At 37.7% G+C, this 26,731-nt stretch overlaps 1 protein-coding gene across 1 annotated transcript in view; it reads right to left on the bottom strand.

Moving 5' to 3' along the window:
• The window catches only part of LOC114058629 (receptor-type tyrosine-protein phosphatase N2-like), a 334,161-nt gene that overhangs the window by 164,752 nt on the left and 142,678 nt on the right, over positions 1 to 26,731 (bottom strand). The window contains exon 3 of the mRNA XM_027886151.1: positions 22,379 to 22,492. Within this exon, the coding sequence (XP_027741952.1) occupies positions 22,379 to 22,492 (114 nt within the window). The remainder of the gene's footprint in view (positions 1 to 22,378; positions 22,493 to 26,731) is intronic.

The raw sequence follows: 26,731 nt of genomic DNA, 5'->3' as shown, positions 1-26,731 counted from the left end.
AAAAAAAAAAAAAAAAAAAAAAAAAAAAAAAAAAAAAAAAAGAAAAAAATGTCATTGAAACTCTTCCTATCAGTAGAGGCAATTTTTAATATTCCATACCATTTGGGGATTTCTCCTTTTTCCTCCTTCAAGAAATCACGACACTTTTTGGTTTTGACATATTGCTCAATACTTAACGAGAATCTCACCAGAAAATAAATCCATAGTTGTTTTCATGACAGCAAATTACATGCCATAGTGTGACATTTAAATGTTGAATTTTAATAGCTTGTCAGCAGAAGTGAAATGCATTTAAAAAAATTAATATGTGAGAGAACAATGTGTCTGTCTATAAAATAATTCTGCTCATAGTAGACATGAATGGTAAATACAGTGTCAAATGTATTCTATTTCTCAAAGAACATCTTCATTTAGTAAGAAAAGAGCTATATGAATAGAGGTTAAATACTCCTCTCCTGCTGCTGCACTGGATCTCTGCTGCAGCCATACGGGTGGGGCAGCTCCTGCAAATATCCATTTCCAGGAGGTTTCCACGCGCAGGATAATTTTAGCAAAGGCAGTAAACAAGTGAACTGGGCAGCTCTGGAGAGGTCTGGGTGTTCCCCACCCCTCACAGCACTCAGTTACCACCACCACACACTTTTTGCTTGGACTGGAGGTAGTGACAACACTGATTTTCAGAGAGTAAACTCAAGAAATTGTCTAAATGATTGACCAATCACATTCTAATCACATTTAGTCACATGCGAGCATTTCCTCCCTGATGTTTATTTTAAACATTTCCATCAATAAATTTTTCACTTGCTACAAATAAACACTTGTGTTATGTAAAACATTAATATATAACTTTAAAATAGCAGTAAGAATTCCATTTTCCTCCTGCATTTACAATTATATAGATACTGATTCTATTTCTGTGCTCTTGCTTATATATAAGGTCCTTTAGGATCTTTGGATTATTTAATAATGGCCCGTAAAGGAGGTGTGACAGGTGGTATGGCCATCTTCACAGGCTAATATATGCCCTCAGATTAAGGAAAATGTGACAACACTGAGAAAAAATCAAGTTCTTGATAACACGAGGGAATCTGAGAAAACAAGTTAACTGCTGAAAAATGGAAATTTGTATACATTGGACAAAATAATCTACAGCTATATTTTTCTGGGAAAAAATTTAATTATCTTCTTTTAGTGGAGGAAATAAATGGGAAGCCTCACTATGCACAACTATGGACAGCAAAAAATGTGGAGGAGCACGGGAAGGCTGTAACTCGTCCTAAAATACGATGTCTGAAATCCTCACTAAAACACTCTGAGCAGTGTTGCCCCGCTTACCTAAAACCAAACAAGGAACAGGTTCAACACCAGACCATGAGAATGGTTAAAGAAATAGAAGGCATACTTATGAAGAACAATAAATGGCTCCCATTTATTCCTTTATATCTGAAGCCTGTATTCCTTTAGGTCCATGTCCCACCTCCACAAAAGTACCAACTCCCTCCAAGTGTTCTCTGCAGCTTTCTCCTGCAGTTCTGTCCCCTTCTCCTTGTGTCACCACACCACTCTCCTTATGTCCCTCCTTATGTCTCCTTATGTCCTACACCAGTATCTATATTTCTCACCTTTATTTACTCTTCTCGTTATTTTAAAATGTTCTTTGCCTTAAAATGTTCTTTTGCCTCTGTACATCCTGTGGCTGGCTTCAAAATATCTGTATATCACCAGCCAAACACAGTAACAAAAACCTTGAGTGGTCCTTCCCTCTGTAGGGGTATTCACTTGGGAGCTTTTCTTGACCCATCCACCAGTTTCCACAAAGCTCAAAGATACTGAATGTATTTCAAACCTTGCCTTTCTGTCAAATTGGTTATAAATTCAAAACTTAACAAATGACTGAGATGAACTAATGCAATGGGCAGGTAATGGTCATCCTAACAATGCTACATATAAAAAAAAAAAAATAACAAAACAGCAAAGTCATATCAGGTAAATAAATAATTGAGAGGAACTCACTGATACTTGATTTCTCAATGGTCCTGGCAGAAGACTAACATACAGTATTTGTTTGCATGAATACAAAGGTATTCAAAGTTCTATCAAACAAGTGCAAGAGATTTCCCTTGCAACGTAGCAGAGAGCTACCCAGCAACGCTGTTTTGGTGCTATTTAACACAGGAAGGGGAAAATATTCAAACTATAGAATCTACAGAACCTCCAAAGTCTCCTTCTCGTGTCTTGTCCTGGCACTGTCAGAAATAAGGTGCAGGCTTAGATAAACCTATAAGGAACAGGAATTTTTCCACCTCCCTGAACAATCAAAGTACACAGATTTAAGTGAACCAGCACATTTATCTGATCCATTTGCAGCTTGTACTTCTGTTCCATGTCCAGAATTTCAAAAACAGAAACTTTTTTTCCCAACACTTAAAGCCATTCCTTCTCCATTCGAAAGATTTGTATGACCAGGTTTTCAACCTCAGAGGCTGAAACCTCACCCTCAAGACAGTCAGTGCATGGGAAACAGCAAAGCATAGCTCCTTAAATGCCTGGACAGTCTGCCTCCACCCATCAGTTCAGCTCCTATGTCTGTTCAACCCCTGCCCTTTATACTTTAGTAGAAAGGGTGACCTGTCAGAAACTTGTCCATCTTTTTTCCAAGTATCTCAGCTACTACAATAATCATGTTCCCCCTCCTCCAAAGCAAATCTCACTCAAACAGATCTTAACTTTAACTTCCTTTTACACTGCCCAAATCATACAGCAATAAGTAAATTCAGATGACCTGCAGTAAATCTAAGCTGGTTAGCCCAGAGGTGAGGGAGTTGCATTCTTATCATCGTCACTCTAACGTGTTTGTTCTTCTGATGGATGTTTACACACTTTATGTTGATAACAACTCTTATTTAGCTGTTTTCAAGGTGTATTTTTAAATGACACAAGCACTGACTTGTTGTATTCTTTAACTTTTGTTATTTGTGGGTAAGACACTGAAGTTTTGTACACAGATTATGTGACCCTGTCCCCCTTCAGGACTACAGGCTTCACTTCCACTGCTGGCATTGAAAAGCCAGTTAAAAAAGGGTGGCACTAAGATCATATCCATTGCATGGCAGTGAAATTAAATGCCTTTAATCAGTCAAGCTTCTTTAGAACAGATGAAATGACATTTAAATTAGATTTAGGATTTGCAGTTAAAAATATTTTGGTCTGTCAATCAAGCCTCAGCCAATTAATTAGAAACATATACATTTTATTTCTAAGAAACATGTGCAAACATGTTTCAAAACTAGGCGAAGCAAAACGCTCTATACTGCCAGTTTTCTAACAGAAAAGGAGAGTTTTAAAATCGTTCTGAATATCTTCAAAGTGAATTTTCAGAAATATTTAGGCTGAAGGCCATGTTCCACAAGTCACAGTGTACACTGGTCCCTGGTAAAGCCTGGTATTTAAAGAGTCCAACCATTGAGCAGGATTGTTGAAAGCAATATTGTTTAATTAAGCAGCAGTGATCTGACAGAAACATCTTCACTATGGCTTCAGCCTCCAACATTTAGAGAACCTCCCACTGAATGAGAACATAAATACAGGCAGCTCTGCAGCGAGGATGAAGGGTTGTCAATACAGTGACATTAGCATGCACTTTTGATTTTCTCCAACTAAACACTTAGTTTAATAAATTGAAACCATTTTACTGCTCTAAGTGGTAATATCAAGATATCGGATGAAGGGAATCCATAACAGGACTGTAATGAGGCTGCAGTATTGAATTTTCACCGTTAAAATCCCCAGTTCTCAGTTTTCTCCTGGACTTCTGATGGAAGCAAAAATCAGCCAGAAACCCCAGGTATAACCTACTGATTTCCTTTCACAAATCACTTGGAAAGGACAGAAGTGACTGAACTGGGAAAAATGCCTTTGTACGTAACAGACTTGAGGTATCTGATATTCTCGCCTAAAGCTGTACGTTCAGGGCTTGACAGAGTGAATTTTTCAGGCAAAGACATATCACCCTGTAGGGCTCCTGCCACAGCAGACTTGCTGTCTCTATACTGGCCCATGCAGTTCCACAGTTTCTCTGTGTTGCACTGGTGCTCTTTTAAAGGTCCCTCTTGTCTCTTAAATTGTAGGGTCTCCAAAACCTCTCTGTACTGAGTCTGTTCTGCAGGAAGCAAAACAGTCTGCAAGAAGAGCTTCTAACACTATCATAATACTATGGAGTTTGGTTAAAAAATTAAAATTCTATTATTTGGAATACATTAATTTAATTTTTCACACACCATTTTTGATTAAAAAAAAAATCTGCCTGATCTAAATCATAAAAGTCTGCTTCACTTTTTACAGTTGTATTCACCACAGAAATCTAAGTACAATAAAGATATAGACACCAAAGAAGTAATTATACCTTTTGTCCTTCATGATGAAAAGAAATATGCTCTTCTTAGGAGCAATCCAACCTCGGTTTAAATCAGTAGGCCTGCATCAAGTATTACCTTATTGAACTCAGAGATCTTATATTTGATGGTAGGTAGCTCTTTATATACTTTTTTCCACTGTTTCTTTCTGTATTGTTTTTTAAAGTCTTTCCTTTTTATACTAAAAGCAGAAAAGACTAATTTATATTTTTTTTTAATTTAGGTGAAGAAAACACCCTTACTCTAACAATCAATGTAATTATCCCATTATCCTACACTTTGCTATTTACATTCCTCTCCAGAATTAATTTGAGTAACCTTTGTTACCATATCAACAGCTCTTACATCAAAGTGGAAGCAAGAGACCTTTTTATTTATTTATTTTAAAATCAGATCTGCATTCCCAGGTGGTGAAACCAAAGAATAGAATAAGCTCCTCATCACATTTTGGGAGGTGTTTTGACCTGCCTGTTATTGCCAAGGCTGTGAGTGTCAGTGCACAAACGACAAAAATAGCTGCAATATCTTTTTATTGATACCGTATTCACTTTATTCCCCAATGTTAAATTTATGGCTCTCCCTGGAGAACTGATATCACATTCACATCCCCATCATTACAGCTGTGAGAGGACCACTCTCTGGAGTCAATATCAATCACACCATATGTTGTCCTGAAAAGCAGATAGTGCAAACAGGTCACCTTACCCTCTGACCTGGAGAATTAGAGTTTAATTACAAACACAGGCTCCACCTCCTTTGTTTTCAATTGTCTGGTAACACAAAAGAGGCTATAAATATTCAGAAATTATCACTTTCACTTACTCTGTGCTTTCCCCTCACCCACCTCCCCTCCAATGCTTCTGATACTGATTTTTGAGCAGTTCAGAGAGATTTTACTTCTGTCCCGAAGCTGTATCTCTTCTAGCTTTTGATCCAACAGCAGTGACCATCTCCCAGCAAGCACTAGGTCACTTGTAAATGCCTTTTTAAAGTCAATTCTGTTTTATAAAGCCCAAGGCAAACAGCTATCAAAGCAGCTTTCCCTACCTCTGTCCCATTATGTTAAAACCAGCTTGGTGAGAATGGAGGCTTAGACTTCACATAATCCCAGCAAGCACACAGCAAAAAGAGATGAACTCAAAGAACACTAAAGGGTTCAGATCTCTGTGTCACTACTGATTTCCTGTAAAATCTCAGCTAATCACTAAGGTCCATGACCAAAAACATATTTAAGCATCTTATGCAGGCAGGAGACTTGCTACTGAAATAAATTTAAATATAAATATTTACATATCTCTGTGAACCTGACCCTTTAGTCCTTTGTGGCCCATCTGTGAAATGAGGATAACATTAATTCTTTATCTACCAGAGATAGAGGACACAAATACTGAAAATTAAAAGGTGCTCAGATTTGACTGTAATTTAAAAACAAGAAAAAAACCCAACAAAACAACAACTTTTAAATGGATGAAACCTTTAAAATTGGTGGAGGATGGGAACAGATGTGCTCAGTGATTTGTTCACCTTAAGAGCAAACTTTCTCAGATACAAAGGAAGGATTCTAACTTCACTGGTGCCTTTATCTTATTGCTGCTTTTCTGGAATATGCTGCCCTGATTCCCCCACAGAGGCTGGCAGTATGTGATACAGCAGATGCTGAACCTTTTAAGTCTTTGACAGTTAACGTTTTTTTCATAAATTGTAACATTTAGCCCAAACACTTCGTTTCGTGTTTATGCTGCCTCATTTAGATGAACCTTCTCCTTCAGCAGGAACACAGAAGGAAAATAGTCAGACTAATTCAGTTCTGCATTATTTGTCTGACAACGTGTTTTTAGGAGATCCTGGAACATTTTTGACAACTCGGAGAATAAGGGAGAGAGACCCTTAACACTCCTGAGCACGAAGCATCTTCCATCCAGATGTGCCTGCTCTGCTGGGGGCAGCATCAAGTGAATTGATGCCACTTTCTCCATCATTTCTCTTAGCAGAGCTGAGACAGAGCATGCCAGCAGCAAGTCCTGTTCACCAGGGGAATCAGCTTCCTCAAAAATTCATAGGCCAAAAATCGGATGAAAATGCTTCTAGAAGAGCACCTGTTTGTACTTCCTACAGGTAGCCAGCTTTCTAAAGACTTAGTGGATAATCCCAAAGTACCTTAAAAAGGGATCTTGTCCAAAATAACACCCCTTAGAAATGATCACAAAGAGCATATATGTAAGGGAGACACAGTTAGCCCAGATCTTGATAAACTCTTCTGGGGAGGCATCTAGAGCACACTGGCACTCTTTTTTTCTGGCAGGATCACAGCACTGCTTTTCTGCTACTATTAGGCTTCCAAAAAATTATCCCTAAACATCAGCCTTGACACTGCTTCCATAAAGAAAGAAAAAATATAGGAAAAAAAAAAAAAAATAATCCAATTTTCTGGCATAGTAAAAAATACTATTTTTTCCCAGAGTAATGGAAATTCACCGTAGAACATTGAAAAATGAATCTTGATCCCAGAGATAGCAATGGGAAATGGGGCCAACAGCAGTGTTTCAATGCAGCCAGAATTTGATATTAATTAACAGCAATGTAAGAAATTAAAGGGTAAATGGACCTATTAGGTTATCTACTAAGTATACTCTCCATAAAGAAACAGCTTTTCTAACAGTCAAATGATGTATCATATGGCATAGTCACTCTGAATCCCAAAGCTGTCCATCCTTAGAGGCTGCAGCATTTCTTAGTGAAAAATAAGCCAAGACACAGATTTCAAGGCAGATGGAATGCAGCTTCCCGGAACTCAGTTTGCAAAAGATTAAGGGGCAAATAATTGGGTCCTTTCCACAGCTGGATCACAGTTAATCTTGGGCTGCCAAAACAGGATTTGGAATGGATCCATGGCAGATTCATTTTTGCTCTTAAACTTTCCTGTACTTTTCCACATCGTCATCATTTCAGTGAAATTAGTTCATCTGTTTCCATGTCCAATCCAGAAGGTGCTGGTGTTTTCTATTTTCATTAAAAGCACAAACATATGATGTATGAAAAATTCATAATGAGAACCAGTGGTGATACAGCCAAACTAAGAATACAGAGGACACTGTGGAAATACCCATGTAATAGCCCAAAAAGTGATGATGGGACAGGGGACAGTGGCCAGTGGCCTCTTATTGTGAAAACCTAAAGCAAGTCTCCTATGAAACATATCCCTACTGTGCATAGCACTTAAAACCTGACTTCAAGAAACCAGTTAGGTTCATTTATTAAGAAAACAAACCTCTACTCCTGATAGGCCAAAAAAAAAAAGCAATAAGATAAAAATATTAGATCCAGGTTTCATTTACGTCATACTGCAGTAATTGCAAGTGAGGAGAAAGTTTCCTCTGGTGCAGTGGGTGGAGGAGTAGTGTGCTCTTCCTGGGCTCTGGCACCAGTGCAATATTTGCCCTTGGAAATGCAGAACTTTTTCCAGCTGTGACTTTACTTCAGAGTAACTCAGCCTCCTTTGAGGGATGCCACAGGGTGTTCACAATGAGCTCTGGAAGCCCTGGCCAAGAGAGGAAACTATTAACTGTGGTAGAAGTTATTTTAATGAAAAACAGGGCACCCATCCCTGAAATATGCTGTATCATTTTCTTGAGAGGAGTCAAGAATCACTATGAATGATAAGGATATTTTGCTTGAGGAAAGACAATATTCAAAAAAAATGTTTTTAATATTCAGAGACTGGATTTCAGAGATTGACTATCGCTGCTCTACAAAGGACTTTTAAGGGAAACCCTGTGCTGACAAGATGCAATTATTGCTCAGCTTTCCTCCTACTTCATCAAATCATGGCTTCTTTAACACCGGGTTTTAGTTGCTTCTCCGTGTTACAAGTAGTTTTGCCACAGCAAAATACAAGAATTGTGAAGTCCCTAAAACCTCTGAGTGTCAGAAGTTATACAAGGGAAAAGCCTATTCTGTGCTTGCTTGGCATCTTGCACTCCTTCCCTCCATCCCTAAATATCTGCTACCCATCACTGTCAGAGGATGTTCAGCCAGATGAATCACTTGAGAGAGCTAACGCTGCACTTCATCATTTACCAGCCCAGAGCAATGGGTTTTTACACCTATCCAGACTTGTTAGCTGGCTAAACCAGACAATTGCTTCTGGATCTTTTATTTCACTCTGCAGAAATATGTTAGCAGACACAATGGCTTAAGAGGGAAGGGCAGAACAAATGTAAAAATTAAAAATGGTGTTTTGTTGCCACGGGGTAACGTCAACAAAGGCTTATTTCAGACAAGGCATATCTGGAACCAAAAAAGCCAGGTACAGGATGGGACTGTGCTTTTTGCATCTTCCCAGCTTTGCCAATGCATAAAACCCAAGTCGGATTCTGTTCTGAACCCCATGTGAAGTAGGGCAGACAAACAGAAACAAGTCTCTCAGGTGGTCCAAAGACTCCCTTTGAAGAGCCCAGGCAGGCCAAGTTCACAATGCTCAGTATTAGAAATGCTGAATGAAATGGTGGACAACTGAAGAAAAGGCCCAAAAGTTCCGTGACCCTCCACCTTTAACTCATAAACAACGCAAATGGATACAAAGGTTAACGACAATCATTACTGAGGTTGAGATATCACTTTCACGTTACTAAAGCTCTGATTTGAAAACTAATTACTGGCCCAAAGAGCCAGGTAACCCTAACTGGGGTTGCATAAAATCAGTCCTGATGAATGAATGCACAGAGCTCACTCACTGTGCATGGCCTGACTGCATCAAACCCACTGATAAAATGTAGCTTCCAACCTACAGCAGCCTATAAACACACACATTATGCAATGATTGACTTTTTATTGCCTAACTGACTCAACAGAAGAAAGCTGAGCAATTCTGCAGCCTGGAAATGAAGGATCTACTGTAATTTGGTCTGATGTTCCTTAAATCTCATATTTGCAGGAGCTACAGCATGCATTTCACAATTCCTAAAGAATGTAAATATCACTTGTGCAACAACAGACTGTGCTTAACATCAGAACTAAATCTAGAAATACTGAATTTAAATCCATTAATCAGCACTCTAGCAAAGCAGGTAAGGAGACTGATTGTTGATTATTCTCTATCTATCTGTGATTCAAGCCCAGATCAGTGATCTTTCAAAAGTAGGCACAAACACCTGATGAATCCCCCATAAATTGAAACAGTACTTGGAAAAAAAGTAAGATTCATTATTCAGAGTATTGAGTAATACAGCAAGCACCATCAGGAAGAAAATGCTAAGTCCACACTGTCATTTATAACAGGGGGAATAGCCTCAGGATATTTTTTCCCCATCTCAGAACTGGTGACACTACTCTCAGGTCTCCTGCATTTTGTTTAAATTCTGCTTTGTGGGATTCCGAGTCCTGCAGTGCTAAAATCAATACTCATGCTCCACCTGCTGCTCGCTCTTCATTGTACCACTAAAGTTGTAGCATCTGTGCAGGTGATGGATGTTTTGGAAACTCCTGTAAAAGGTTATAAAAGCTCTGACTCATAGAAAAGGTTTCACCTGGTTTCTGAAATCATACCTGATTTTCATACCTAGAATTACCTGTAAAACCATCTTACCTAAGTACACTGTCAGAGGACACAGAGTCAGCTAGTCAGATCTTTATGTAGATACATTTGGGAAACTATTTATGCAGGTGTACATTTTAAAAGAAAAATTAGTTTAAAAAAATCTTAAAAAATAGATAATATCTGTGAAAAATAAATAAAGTTACTGCAATTATACCTTGTTCTTACTGCAAGCAGTCTATGCCCTCATTCATTGGAAGCACAATAGCAAAATGTCATATTGACTTCAAAATATGTTGCTTTCTAGAAAAAAACATTGTTACACTTCTGCAAGAAGTTCCACATTAAATGAAGAGTTTGTTGGCCTATTGCTCAGTCATCCATGAAGGGAACCAAGGGCTCTTAATTCTTGCCCCTTAATCTCTCAAGCCCTAGGTGGCCATACCAAAGTAAAACTTAGCCTGGAGGAGGCAGTTCACCCAGACTTCCAGTGTCCTAGCACAGATCCTCTAGAAAATAAATACATTTTTTTCAGGCATGCTTTGATTCCACCACCCTAGACTTGAAATTTTGAGTATTTTTGATCTATTTTTTTTTCTCGATCCTTGAAAAAGAAAAATTAAAATAAAGAGGAACATCTCAAAATAGTCCTGTATGACAACATTAGAAAATCAATGCCATTTCCTCAGCATCACCAACCCACCCTCAGCTGCAACTTGCTCAGTAAAACAGCAGGGAGGTGAAAGCCTCTAAAATGGCAGGTTTTACTATAAAAATTGATGCTTTCAGTAGCCTCAGCAAGGAATGGCTAAAGCAGAAACAAAGGTAGGTGCTGTATTTTGAAATAATTAAAGCAGTATCAAATAAGGACTTTCCTGACCCACTTCCTTTGTAAGATAAAAAATATTGCAGTTCGACTATTCCAGCAAATCTGCTACCCCAGCATTTGTGAAATTTCTAAAGATACAATATCTTTTTTTCCTCAACAAAGGACAAATTTTCCAAAAGATCCAAGTTTATCTACTGCATAGTTTTAAAGCACTGTTTTAAGGAAAATGAAAAATACTACTACATGGCATATTTACTAGAAAATCAAAGATAAGTGAAAAGGTTTATCTTGTCCCTAGTTTAAAGAAAAGTGGTGAAGTAAAAAAACAACTGAAGATCACAGGAATGTTATCAAGGCTAAAAGCTGAACTACCTTCCAGTGAAGATAAGTTCATACCATCAGTTGTCAGGGAAGGACCTCTACCATGATCTGTCAAAATTAATTTCAAGATAAAACTAGGATTTATTCTAGCATAAATTGCACAAAGAAGTTTATGCCAAAATAATACAGCAGGATTAGAAATTACCTGAGCCCCTGCTATTCAACAAAGGTCAGAATTTGAGCAGTGATTAGTTTATGCTGCTACATGGATAACTGATGAGTGCCCAGAGCATTTCAGAAAAAAAATAATTAAAATGTTGCAAGAGTATGGGCCAGGGCAAACTGCAGCAAAGTTGAAATTTTTTTTCAGTGACCTCCGCACTGGGAATTTGAAATCATTTCTCAGGTTCTGTTCAGCCTGTATAAGACTATCAAAGCTGTACCAGGACCTACTTACCCTTAAAGCATAAATGAATTCCTCTAAACACCTCCCCACAGGGCCTGGAACATGAACTTAAACACTGCATTCAGTGAGACCAGATTCACGTGGCTATATGAAAGAGCAGAAGTAATCAGCTACTGACTCCCCAGTCCATGGAGAGCTAAGCAATATGGACAGAGAAATCAAGGACATGATTCCTTTCATCCTACAATTGCCTGAATGCAAACCCTAAAAGCACCTGTTTCTCTACTGTTTACAGAAGAGAGAGGCCTGTCTGTGTGACCTGGGGCCACCCACACCATCAGAGCTCACAGTTTGGGTTCAGCAGCTGCAGAATCAATCCAGGGTAGAAAAAAGTGTTTGTAGAATCATCTTGGAACTCAGTGTCATTAAGAATGGGAAAGGATGTGGCCAGGAAAATGGGATGGAATATGGCAGGGGAAATGGGATGGGATGGGATGGGATGGGAAGTGGTAAAGGATTACAGTTTTGAGGGTTTTGCAAATTTGCAACCTCTTGAATATTTATATCGGGTCAAGATGGCCCCCACAGAGCACATGTAAGTCTGGTTTCAACAAAATTGTTAAGAGCAATTGAAATAACATCTTCATCCATCTAACATGTGCTGGCATTACCAGAACGTGGATCACTTGCCTACACACTGAACAAACTGGCACAAGGATAACGATCCACTTCCTTAACAGGAGACAGTAGGCTTGTCCTAGAGTTTTCTGTGTTGATTAGCTGCTGACCTAAGAACAGGAGATGAATGTCATCCCTTCCCAAAGTTCAATGGAAAACAATTAGTCACAAGGAAACCTGGGATGAGGTGAAGGGTTACAGCAGAGAAGTAAAGAACAGGCCAACAGAGAGAAGGGCAAAGTCATGTGCAAGAAATAACAGAGATCTATGCACATGTTGTTCAGTCACTCTACCCTGGGGAGAAAAATACAGTGGATTTTATAAACAATGAGACACTACTCCTAGAAACAATATTTGGGAGTTCACATATTTTTATATACTAATTTTGACACTGAAGCAATGTCTTTAAGATACCTCAGTGTGATGCCAGTAATGCTTTGCTGTCAATGGCAGGCTGAGCCTTCACATATATTTTTTTGCATAATGCAGGAAGCAAATCTGTTGGTTCCTAAAGGAGCTGAATGAAGTAGCAAGATGAAACAATAAAATCATTCAGAAATATTTCAGCAGAACAGGTAAGTGACCAATTTTATCTAAAATCTAATCGAAACATGAAGTGGGATTTCTTATATACTAAGTGCTAAAGTTGAGCACTTAATTAGACTGTCAAATCTGGGAGGACTAGAAGCAGATTAAACTTTGGATACTTATATGCAGTGATCAGACACTGCAGTGCAAAGGAAAGATTAGATGATCATAACTAATCTAAGTTTTAATTAAAATTTAAAAGCAGGCAGGTTTTGCACTGCCCACAAGGGAGAAAAAGCTGAGTTATGACAAGATGGGTTCAAGAGTATTTTTCTCATTTCTGAATTGAATTTTGTGTCCAGTCTTTCTAAGGTTATTCTCAGCTTAAAGAAAATTCTCCCAGTTTAAGCAGCTACCACTGAGGGCCACATTCCATTTTTATTTATTGACTGGTGGAATTACCTCACAGGTTAATAAGATGGGTAGTAAGAAGCTTTCAGTGCTGATGAACATTTTAATGTTAAACTTAAATTTATTATCTTTCTTTCTGTGCATTCACTGCCCTCTGGTCGAGCCTGCAGGCAACGTCCAAACAAAGTTCACTTTGGGGAAGAATATTTTATCATCGTCTCTCCCACATATATGCAAGCACATGCTAATGCCCACTCTTGCAGTTTTCAATAAGGACTTAATGTCAGAGCTATAACCCAAAACATAAGATAATGCATTTTCCTTTCTGTGAAGGGCTGATTGACTTAGCTATTACGATTTCATTAGGTGGAGAATTTAACCCTTTTTATATTTATAAATTGTTTGCAATTCATTTCTGAATTCCGTGGAAGTATTCACTATTCATAAATATTTTATGGAGTGTTAACGTGAATGATTTTTATCCTAATGAATTTTTTGATCAGTTTCTTTTTCTGTGGCCCAAGTCACATAGAACCGACCTTAGCAAACACTTTCAATGCATGATGATGTTCATTACTGCTAGGAAATTCAGAAGATTTCTGAAAGTAGGATAAATATAATAAATATAATCAGTCTATCAGAGTAGAAATTTATGGATGATGAGCATCAAATATGGTCCTTTAAAACTTTTTTTTTTTTTTTTTTTTTTTTTTCTCCTAGACGAGAAATTGCTGGCACTCCATAAACACGACATATGGAAAGAAAGCCTGTAGGAGCAGCAAGAAACCTGGAGGAGATAGAGGGGCTGGGAGACCCCCAGAGGCAAGGAAGTGCTGTGCCTCCACCTAAACTTTTGGGGGGTAGAAAACATAGGAGATGAAAGAAGGTATCTTTCTGTGTTGGAAATGCATTTTGTTTATATATTTACACTCCTGATCGAAAGGGGAGCCTGGAGTTTTCCAGAGAGCAGACCTACCTCATGGAGAGCTGCAAAGACAAAAGGTGTGTGAGTGAACAAAATAACTGACCTTTTGATCATGTAGCATTTTGAATTAGGAGGGGGCTTTACAAAGTTTTTCAGTATTGGCTGGTATTAAATCCTTCCACATCTTTGAATGTGACTACGAGCTGGATGCCTCATAAAACCTAATAACTACAAAAAATTGAAAGCTCAGTGTTTAACACTATATTGAACGTCATTAACTCTATCAGTATCAGAAATGAACATAGAATTTACCTGGAAAGACCTGAAATTCATCAAACTATTAAAAAAAGCTGAACTGGAGTGCTAAAATATTTTCATTTCCTTACTCTCTCTACTAAGGAAGGCACGAAGGAATAGCTGAGGGCTCAGCACAGCTTTCTAGGAATGTATCAAACAACTAGAAGATGCTCAGGCAGGAATTTTGGCTCTTCACAAATGCAATGACAATAACAAAAAAAGGAACAAAAAAAGGTAAGATTCTAAATACTGCAGACTCATGAGCCTTCCACTTTCTTTCTGAGTCAGAAGCTTTGTGTTGTTGGGTAGCTCACATGAAAAATAAGGAAAAGAAAATCAATTATTCTGCTGAAGAAATGTGAGAATACAGCATTCAAAAAACCCCCCCACAAACCTCAAATTGGGATAAAGAAAGAAAAATGAGTTTAATAGCTGTATGTATGACACATGCCAAGTCAAACAGGAAGAACATTCAAAGCCCTCCTGAAAGCTTGGAGGTTCTTTAGATGAAAATGCAGTGCAGGTCTCTGTAAGGATTAATTAGAAACCAGACTGCAACAAGAATAAAGACTAAAAATGGGGTGAAAGTCCTTTTTTTTTTTTTTTTTTTTTTTTTCAATTTTAAGACTGGGAGAAGCTGTAAAAGAAAAACTGAGCAGTGGGAAGTGTTGAAGGCACAGTATGATTTTGTTCTCATGAACTGCTCTGTCTCTCCGTGACCACACACATATGTACAGGCAACACAAAACAGAAGGAGAAGCTTGTGAAACACAGTGAGTATTTGCTAGGAACCAGCATGAAAGGAAGCACAAGTGGAATTAAAATAGATATCTAACATCACTCAGCCTTTTCAGGAAACTGCTACAATTGTCAGAAGCATTCTACCACAGCCACGAGGCAAAGAATGAAAACATCTTAAGCGGAAAATCAAAACCCAATATTTTTTCCTGTACAGCAAATGAAAAAAAGAACTTTTTTGGGAATTCACACTTGTCACTAAAGCAAAGTAAAGCTTCAATCATACCATGATTGTGTGAGGGGCACAATCTTCCTGTTGAGGTTTTGCATGAATAAGATTAAAATCATGATTTTGAAAAAGCCTAAAGATTTCAGGATTTGGAGTACCTTTTAAAAACGTAAAAAATATGTCAAACACTGGGTGTCATTAAGAGTGTATGTCTTAAAAGAACATGAGGCCACATAGATCAAGAAAAAATTGTAGATGAGGAAATGCAATGAACATAGAATTAAAAGGAAAACAAATTCCCTAGTTATAAACAAATCAGGAAGAAAGCACTGGTAGTGCAATGATAAAAAAACAGTCTTATGTTGAATATGTAAATGGGCTATAATTATAGATTAATGGTACAAAATGGCATAATTAGTTTGGATATGCTATATTGTTACTCACAGTTTCCAAAAGTAGCGTTATTAGAGAATATAGCAGCTAAAGAAGCAATCTCATGCTTGAATTGATACTTGCTGGCATTTCGAGTGTGGGAACAACTGATAATGAACTGCAATTTGATTGCTGCGTTTTCAAGTGTGCTTTAAAAACATATTATGCACCTATGTCACTTCCAGCCCAGTGTTTGCCTGGCCCAATGGTCCCGTGGAAGTTGTTAATTTTTTTTTAAATTACCTTGAAAGAATAAGATTGAAGTTCAGAGCTGCTTCTTCCACAGAAAGAAGGAACATAGACAGCACCCAAATTTCAAAGACCAGAAAGAGAACAAACCACAAAACAGAGAGCTTCATGGGAAACATTAACACAGAGGTTAAAATCCGCGAGGTGCCACAGACATCTTCAGAACAAATGAAGCAGTGTAGCAATTGATCGTCAGCCTTTGATATTTGCATTATATTATCACTAATTTCTATGCTTCCCTTGGAAGAAGATCTGTAAAGTTATCTGGGCCACGAAGAACTTGATACATCCTGATCCCAGTCAATGATTGTCACTGCTAGTCGACAGAAACATGACACAGAGGAGACACACAGACCTTTTTTCCTTTCTATCAAACATATTAGTTAATGTGCTGTTTTATCAAAAACACAAGTAAAACCTCTGACTGATCCTTCTTTTTAAACAAAAGGAACGTGATGCTATTGGGATGACATATATCTCTTCAAAAAATCCCATTATTCAAATGTTGCAATGGTATTATGGATGCAGATAAAGCTAAATATATATATTTAAAAAAATATTTCCTCTGTACTTTCTAATATCTTTCCCCTGATACATGGAATCTGTTTCACTCTTACAATGATTTTTTGTGATTCCAGTGTATTCTTGCTAAATACCAATTTCCTGAAAAGAACATGTCTCACAAATATATTACATGGCAAAGAACAAGTCACTGCCATGTCAGATTATGCCTAGTAAGCAGAGCAGCCTTACAAGAAACTAAATAGAAAAAAAAAAACCTTTATTTTTTAGTTCTGTGCTGTGCAACACACAGGTGTTCAAAACAGGATTTCAAAGTGTATTTTTTCCTGCTGCCTTAGAAATAAATCTTTTTCCTTTTTTTCTGAAACTCATTCTTAGGTTTCTGAAGTTCTGTTTAGGTCTTTGAAGACCAAAAAATGTCAGTGGTGCTTTAGCACTTAACAAAGGCAGGAATTTTCTGCAACCTTTTCAGCAGGTTTTTGTCCATTGAGCCAAAAAGTTAAGGCAGCGTGACAGTGATACCAGGAGAAGGTAAATATGTCCAGTCCCAGCTGAGTTCCTCCACTGTAGCTCGTCATGGGGCTTATGCTTCAATTCCTGGCTTCAGCAGCCATCTAGGAGAAGAATTTGCTCCACAGACAGATGTCTGGAGCAAGCTGATGCCCAGGAAATCAGATGTAAACACACTGCTCTCTGCCAAAAGAGTTTGCCTTCATTTATATCAATATTTGAATTTAAAGACAAACCTGCTTTCTCCTACCTCTCTGGGTTGCAGTTTTCTCTATGCCTCCATAATGATATGATAATCTCCTCATAAATATGTGCAAGCACTGCATTATTCCTTTTATTTCAAAACTGAGCTTATAAAGGTTTACTTTCAAGTCTTACCTTTCCTGCAATAACAAATGATACTTTTCCTTGAAAAATAGTCCTGACTGAAAGAAATATTTAGCAACCTTTTTGTAATTCACAAGCTGTATGTGACAAGTCACATTCATTTCAATTTTCAAGTTAAGTGATTGTAAATCCCTTCAGTTTTTTAAAGAAATTTGCTGTAAGAATATAAAATTATTTCTAGTGAAGTTATATTAATCACTTTACACTTAATTGCTTAAAATTAATTTTGGACAAATGAATTTTTCTCCCTGTCAAGAACTTCCTGAGTTGCAAATAAAGCAAGCAAGAGGAAAAAAGTGCTGGTTTTTTCCAAATAGTCTGTAAATCTGTTGCCGATTTCCACAGGCCAATGAGCCTCTCCAGAATTTCTTACTGACTTGAGCTACATGAATTTAAAAGCGTATCCTACTGGTTTTGGTTCTCTTAATAACACTGTTGATTTTTGAATACCTTAAGCAGGATTTTCTTAATAGAGTGAAATAAACTGCTTTCTCTGAAAGTAACATTTTGAACCAGAAGGTGTTACCGCAAAAATTAAGTAGCAGCAATCATACTGGGGAATTATTTAAGAATTATTCCAAGTCACATTAAAAGAAGAAAAAACAACGTAGAAAAATATTCAACTGCTTTGTTTTTCAAATAGTCACACTGCACTGTTCCTGCAGGAGAGTGACAATAGCCATAGTGTAGTTATATTGTAATTAAAACACAAGACAGAAGCTGAAGTACTGATTATTAGTCTAACAAGGTTTCTTTCTAATACAGAGTGTCCTGTCAGACTGTGCTAGAAACAGTGTCCACAGAGCACACAGCAAACACGAAAATATGACTTCCAGCTCATAACCGTGTGACACCAAGCACATAATGCTGAGGAGGTACCAGCACTGCAAAACGTTTCTGTGTGCTTGGACTTTCACTGCATTTTTCTCCAAACATGCAGTGCCCACTCCCAGAGTCACAATCCCATGTCAGATGGGCATTTGTTGTGACCCTGTGCAAATATCCTTGTTGTGATGCCGTTAAGGAAGTGTGTCCTTCAGCCTCCGTCTCTGAGCTCCTCTGTCAGGTGATGCTCATTGCTGTGGCAGCTGCACATTCACAGAGTTAGCACTGAGTTTTCATGGTCAGAAATTATTCTATGAAGCAAATGTAAATGCCTCTTAGAGTAAGCAAGTTGAGAAATATTACTGTTCTCCCTTATTATTGCTCATGGTGATATTCAAGTACTATTTATGCTTCATGCTTGAGTTATAATGTCCCATGCTTAGCCCTCCTATCCTGTTTTTCATGGTGTGTAGGTCAATAATCAATGTGAAACTCTTTCCACAGTCATGCTAAGAATCTCAGTGATGTGATTATTTTGCCTTCACAATAATATTGTCATGACAAGAAGAAAACAACAACAAAAATTATAATCAATTAATTGCATTTAAGTAAAAAAAAAAAAAGAAAGAAAGAAAAAAGGAAAAAGAAAAAATTATTTACTGTATTTTAGCTCAAACCAGGAAATGGACAGTTTTATCATTCTTGCTATACTCCAAGAAGTATCCTCTTCCAAGCTGGACATGACAACGCAGAAGACCAAAAGACCAACCACAGGGATAAATATTTCCCATTCCTTCAGGCACTACTCATTCACTCCTCTGTGCTGACACTTCCAACATTTCCCTTTTAAAATTATTTAGTCCCATCCTTCTGGCTGTCCTGATTATCCGACAATGAGAAAACTTTCAATTCCTCACAAATTATTATAAATTATAAATTAGGGTACCACCAGCTTCAGAAGGTGATTCATCCTCGTGTTTCAGCAACTGTGAGAAGGGTTTTTCCCATACAGACAGTCACATTTATAAAAATGGAACCTTCAGAAAATCTTCTTCCTGAAGGTTTGACTGACTCAAGGACAGTGTGACTGAAAATGCCACAAGCAAGGGTATCTGAATGTTAATAGACCGTTTTCTTTGTAGAGAACTATCAAATATTCCAAGACATTCATTTCTATCATCAATCTACTAGTAGATAGCGTAGACAAAGATGGACTCAATGTGTAAAGAAGACATAAAAACTGTATCATTATGAAACCCGTATTCAATTTTAGTCAAAGTCCTTTATTAAACAGATTATCATCAGGTGTGTCACTCATCTAAGCCTCTGTCCTGTGCTTCCCTATTGTAGTAAACATTTTGAGTTGGCAGAGTCACAAATTCTGTTTACTATTCACACCACACTGTCCTTTGTTTTATAACATCTCACCAAACATTCTTCCATTTGGAACATGATTCAAATATAGACATCACTTAACAAGCTATCAGCAAATAGGGAAGAACAAGGATGTACACTTTACAAGGTTTTCTATTCTTTATTTCTATTTCTTTAAATTCTATGGAAATAAATGTAAGGAGACTATCGCTAGGGGGGGGGAAAAAAAAGAAAGAAAAATAAAAGGATGATCCTAGAAATTCTGCAAGAAGACACCAGGAAAGAAACAAAACTGAAGAAACAATCATATTAGAAAAACAAATACAATCCTAGAAGATCACTCAAATTAATAGCCCTCAATATTTCTGGTCCTTAATTCTATACACATATAATAAAACCAGAAAGGGTTCAATATAGACATTACTAAGATTTTTGCTAATCATAAGACCCACTTTATAGTCTTCCAAGAGAAAATTGTCCTGCTGTTTACAAAAAGGAGAGAATAGATGATGTCCCCTATCCTTTCCATTCCAGGCAAGGTGGGCATCACCAAGTTGAGTGAGACAGTAGTTTTTTGGAGATGACAAGAAGAATGGGGTATTACATAGATAAAGGAAATAAGATCTCTGAAAAAGTGAAGCCCTTTCTGGTGGTTGCCTGAAATATTTGCATGGTCTTGACAATGTCTTGCTTATCTACACTGCAGAAATGGTCATCCCATTTTGCTCACAATTTGCAGGAGAACAGCATTAACTGTGCAAGTGACCATCACAGCCAGAAAACATGACCTGAGGGCTGGATGTATTACATCTGATAGCACCAGCAAACAGCAGAGTCTTGTCTAAGCAACCTGATGTCAGTAATCCATTAATCTGATAGCCTGTATTGATTCTACTCCTTCCATATTTCTGTCCCCACTAAACAAAAATTGCTAAGATACTGAGAGTATAAAAAAAAAAAAAAAGAGTGATTTTATCACATCAATCATTTGAGCAAGAGCATTCCAGCATTCTGTTATCTTTCACAGATATATTTAAGATTCCCTTCACTGGGATACCCACAGGCCACAAAAATTGCTTGAGTTTTGTATCAGTTCAAAGCATATACGCATTTGTGTATGCACCTCTAAATGTCACAAGTAAGAAAGGATAAAAGCAGAAGTCCTTTATTCTCCTCCACAGTTTCAATCTGTGTGCTCCTTGCCATTCTCATGCTGTGAAAAATTATGTGATAAGACCAAATTTCAATGTCCAAGTTTCTTTAAAAGAAGCATACTGCAGTTTTCTGCAACAGTTAAATCCAGAGAGGTGGGTTGCAGGTAACAAAAACCCTAGAAAGGGTCAGCTTATTTATCTCAGCACTTGGTAGGGGGAAGTTGCAACAGTTCCATTGTACTAGCCCAAATATTATGGTAAGCAGGGAGACAGAGACAGGTAAGCATCCTTTGAGATGACCTGAGGTGTCCCATCACCCACTATATGTGCCCCTTCAGAGGGACATCAGTCTCCTGCAGGTCTCTGACCTCCTCGTGGAGGAAGCTTTACATAGAACACACGACCTATAGCCAGGAGGTGTAAATGGCTGCTGCCTGTCCATGCACGCAGGATCACTTTAGATATCAATTTAGGTGGCTTGGTGCTGTCCCCCATCCTTGCATTCCTCATTATATTCAGAGATCAGATACTCGTTTTTCCACTCACACAGTATTGCCCTGACAAAAGAGTATTTTCATAAATTTGCTTGCATTACTTAGCCTTTAGAAAATGACAAGTGAAAGAGCCACAAGTACTATTCACATGTAACTGTTAATCAGCCAGAATTTTGCTGAGTTTGTCTCATTTGGACGGGCTGCTGGACAGGAAATAAATCCCTTGAAAACTTTTAAGTCTTCTAAATCAGTGGCTTACAAACTAGAAATCCAGTCTCTAAGTATGGCCCCAAACTTCTGAGAAACCAATCCTTTCTCATCATTGAACTAACATCATGTTAATACAATATTACTACTTTGCAATCAAGACTGTGACTGGAAAGTATTTAGGAACAAACATCCACACAGATGATGCAAGTGCAAACTCAACCATTCCAACAATATTCTTGGAAAAATTTAGAATACAAAGATGTCCTGGTCCTGTGGCTGTGTACAAGGGGTTGATCTCACGTATTAGTATCTAAAAGGTTTGTTCACCTTACTGGCTTTCACTTCATCCAAATTTTGATTTGTGAGTTCAAGCTCTGCCATTTGGAAGCTAAAACATCCTTTCTGGCTTCGGAAAGAGCACAGAGATTAACTTTGGAAAGCTGAACAAAAATTAAAAGGAACAGACTAGATCCAGCTTGCAGTGAAATTGGAGCAGTTGTACTTATCTGAATTCATTAGAAAGTTAAGTCCTGTTTCCATCTAACTGGAAGTTGTGTGTCCTCTGCCTGTGCACCCTGACACACGCTGTGGTGCATAAGTATACATGACAAACTTCTTGTCTTTCCTGCTGATTTCTTTATATGATAGCAGCATTCATAGCTGCTAAAATTTTCTAGTATAGTGTCAGTCACACACACGTGCTGCACAGAGAGGAAGCGCCCCTCCTGGAATTGCTTCCCCAGCTCGTTGTGGCAGATTCAGTGAGTCCAAAGGCTTTTTACTTTTATAAAGTCTGCACTGCAGGGCCTGAAATACACCATGTCCAAAAACTTCTGGGGACATCACCTCAGAGGGAGCACAAAGAATTGTAACCCCCCAGTGCATCCAACCCCACTCCAGAGTTCTTACTGTACCTCTGTGTGAGAGCTTCTCCAGGATGATCCTCAGGTGCTGCAGAACAGGGGGTGAAATGTCATATTTATAGATGTCTATTACTGGCCCTCGCTGACATCTCCCAAATATTCCATCTGCAGGAGAGAGAAAAAGAAAAGGGAAAATACGCATTTTGTTTTCTGAGAGGAAGAACGGTGTGATGAGATGCGCATTTCCAATGCAGCCTAATTATATACCGAAGGAACCTTTTAAAAGACACTTTAAAAAGCTATCAAAGGACTACTGAAGTCATGAGGCAGGATATTTTCTATCAAAATAAATACTGGAAATAATATTAGTTGGAGGGATATTCTATTGTACAAGTTATGCATACAGTTTATTTTATAAAGTATTTTCAGACTTTTGCTTCCCAACTCTTTAGATGTAAGACTCCTTTGCTGACAATTCAGTGGGAAAAAATGTTTAATGCCTACTATGTTGCAGATGAAAAGTGCAGCATGCAGAAATATAAATATTAATTTTCAGAAACTATGAGGATTTGCTGAAACATTTTTAATGCAGGAGCTGCGTGTTAGGCATTGGTAAATGAGAACTGAATCCATAATGGCTAGTAAAGGCTCATTTCAAGAAGTACCCTCTAATGAATGCAATAAAAGAAAGCTGCTCACAGAACAATGAGATATTAATGTGGCCTAATTTATTTAGCTCCATTCCATTTGTCTGAAATGACAGACTCTTCTCATCAATGTCTTTTCAAATCACACCTTCTAATTAATTTAGCTTCTTATTAGTCTTTATTTAGAGAATTGTTCATTTTGAGGCAAGCTTCCTGTGTATGTGTGGGAGGAACAGGGAGTTCAAACATTCAAATTACCTTTCTCTCTTTCATACAAAAGCCTAATTCAGAGCCTAGGTGCTTCACATACAATCTGACCATCTGCAATTCTGGGTCTCTGAGAAAGAAAGTGGTTTCATTTATTGTTCAAAATAGTTCTCCTCTATATAGTGATCCAAAGGAAGCAATTTAAATGCAACAAGTTTAATTAGCAAAATATTCTACTGCAATCCTAGTTTTAACACAGTAATTACTTCTGCTCTGATATTACATCTACACTCCAAAAGGAGAGCTACATCAGATTAGCAGAAAATAAGGGTAAGCATTAATTTGCAAACGTCCATTACTTTCTGCGCTACTTCACAGAGCTAAAGGACTACAAATGGGAACTACTGGCCCAGCTGTTCACTAAACACAAATAATGACATAAAAGAAAATAAACCAAACCAGGATGCAGAAAAAGGGCATTATTAGGCCTCACTGTTATACACAAATACCTCATTGAAATTAGCCAACTTTTTCTTTCTTTGCCTTTCCAATCCTCCTGTCACTTATAACTGCCAAATTAAGTTAATCCAAATTAAAAACCTACATCTGAGTCTAATTTTGCTATTGGAAACTAGGTTTAATTTGGAAACCACATAGACAGATATGGTTGGGTTTCTGCCATGTAATGTTAAAAGCAGCCTAACGGCAGATAAAAAACACCACCTTTTTAAAAACTTGTTGCAGTTGGAAATAAGCAAAGTATGTAAATATCACTCACTTGTAAGTAGATGGACAACAGGAATAAATAGGGTTCTGATTCAGAAAGGAATAGAAGAACATGTCAGTGCTAGGAATAAGATTGTCCAAAATGAAACATAGCTTTACATAGAGAGCTCTAGTTTGGAATACCACCATTAATGGCTTAGGACAAAATCTGTGTTTATATAAACAACTAATATTCCATAATTTTTTGAGATAACGTAGCTTAAAAATAATTATAATCTTATTTTAGAGTCCAGAAAACCATGCACATGAAGTACAAATTAGAGTTTTTTGTACTAAGTATCATTTAAGGGTATCTCCATGGATGCAAAAGCTGATTTACTCACAAACTCTAAAAGAGACCAAACCCTTTTTCCTAAACTCAGAGTTTTCAGAAACCTTTAGCCTACTTCCTTTGAATAGAACAAAACCTATTTAAAATTCTAAAATTAACAATTAGCACAGGAGTCTGAGCTGCATTATACAATCTATCCAAAAACACTGGGACTGCTTAGGGAGAAACTGCAAGTTACTTTGGCTTTTGTGCTTGAAATATGGGCATAATGAGCTTTGAAGAGGCTGCAACCACAAATAGGGCTCTGCTCTGCTCAATGCAGCCCGAGGAAAGCGGAGCGGGAGCGATGCCCCAAGGAGGGCTTGGCAAATGCCAGCTCTTAAATACAGAGGATCTTTATGCTGGGGATTACAGTTGGACTGGAGTCGTGCAAATAGTACATTTCAGAGTTCAGCTGCTTTTTCTAAAAAAAAGTAGGAATTTTCCTAGGTTTTCTTCTGTTTGGTTTGGTTTTTTGGTTGGGGTCATTTTGTTGGGTTTTGTTTGTTGTGGGTTTTTTTATTATTATTACATTAATAAGGCTTCTGAGGCAAGATTTAAGACCTAAAAAGTTAAACTGAGGCTGAGCATTCCATTGTCAGGGTACTTTTTCAACAAACTTTCTTGAAATTACACCGATTGCAGCGGGGAGTGGGGGAAGGCAAGGGAGATCCATTTTACCAAGAAAAATTTGTAAAAGGTGCCTCTCTTTTTCTTTCAAGAAATCTCTTTGGTATGATGTGGCTCAAAGCTGGAAATGGTTTTGGCCCAGCATGAACTTCATTTTTACTTAAATTACGGCTCATGTTTAAGAACTGTCCATCTTAGTCTGCTGTGAACTACCCCAAACCCCCTGTGATATTTACAGTGAGTCAATACGTGGCGAATCTTTATGGACCAGCTGTACCCACCTAGGGCACAGTGTGATGTGAGGCTGCTGAAAATGGAAAAGCTCCCAGATTTTACAGTAAGTATAACAGGGCAGAGGAAGTTCAAAGCACGAATGATGTTTTAATAATGCCATGCTCCGTCTGCCTATAGCTGTTGAGAGCGTGTTCATACTGAACCTTCATTAAAATTGTGTTCTGAGAAGGAATGTACTCTGCGAAGGACATCTGCTCTTTACACATGCCCAGAATGAGAGAAGGTTGAGACAACCGATCAATAAACACATATGGTTGCTGTTAAAGTGCTATCATTTGCTGTTAGCAAAAAGTAGTGTCTGAAATTTCCATAATAATGTCTTATAAGTTATACTTAGACCTGGAAACATCTGCGTTAACAGCGTGCTAATGTTGACTTTCAGACAGCTTCTACATTTGTTTCCAAAGAAGAGACTAAAACAGAAGAATAATATACCCATATACCCAAGGAGGCAGTTAGATACTTCTTTATCTATTTGGCTGTTCTGCTGATAGGTTTAATATTTGAGAAGAAAAGCAAGCATAGATTTTTACAAGCTTTTATTTAAAATCTTGAATTTTGACAAATATTTATATATTACAAAATCAGATGCTAAGATTAAAAGACACAAATTTACTTAACTCAGGCTCCCAATAAGACCTCAAACAGTGGCAGATGAACCTCTTTTATTAAAGACAACACCCTGGAGCATAGTATATCTATTTACACTGAGTATTTATCAAATTCTAGTGAAAAAAATTACAACTGACAGATTAAACCATGAGCAAGTCAAAACACAAGTTCTGGAAGTGTGATTGTTGAGAAAGGTTTAGAAGATAACAGAAAACGCCCATCATTATTCATTATTAATGCTCATTTCTCATTAATTAGTGCATATTTATGACCTCTATTACCTCCTGAGGAAGTACCACATTGCATTAATGACTGACATCTAGGTACAGAATTATGTAAAAACTACAGTTTGATACAGTTTTGATGAGTTGGTTGGGCCAGCACTTTCACTTGGTAAGGCAGACAAGCATTGCGTGCTCAACAAGTACTAAAAAACCCTTGGAAGCTCTCACTGAGTGACAACCTTCACCTTGAAGGCAACACTATTTTTGGGCAGCTGATTCATTAAATTCTTTTTAGGTAGTGTTTCCTCAAAAAACAAAAAAAAAAATCCGTGTATAATAAGCTGTCCTTGGCAAGAGAAACATATCCTATCCTGGAACCACTAAGTATGGCTAATCTGATGACTGAAACTAAGATGCATCCAAGACTTGGCACAGTTTTGAATAATACCAGCAAAATGAAGAATGAATTCTTGTTGATCATCTTTTGCTACCGAGCAAAGCTATGCAGACTGGAAAGGATACTGGAGTTTGTCTGCAGGCTGCTGAAAGCTTGATATATGTAAATTAAAAGATTGTGTTGTGTAGTAATTAATTATTTAGATCTACATGCAGTGAAATTTTCACATGGCGCTGACAAGTGACCTTTGCAAAGGAGCCTTCAAGCAGATGCTTTGAAGCACCTGCTCTTCTGCTC

Source organism: Empidonax traillii, unplaced genomic scaffold, assembly GCF_003031625.1.
Source record: "Empidonax traillii isolate 1590-97213 ecotype Southwest subspecies unplaced genomic scaffold, ASM303162v1 scaffold178:size2223814, whole genome shotgun sequence".
NCBI lineage: Eukaryota > Metazoa > Chordata > Aves > Passeriformes > Tyrannidae > Empidonax > Empidonax traillii.
The sequence above is the reverse complement of the archived record's forward strand: the minus strand, read 5'-3'. Positions and strand labels throughout refer to the sequence as shown.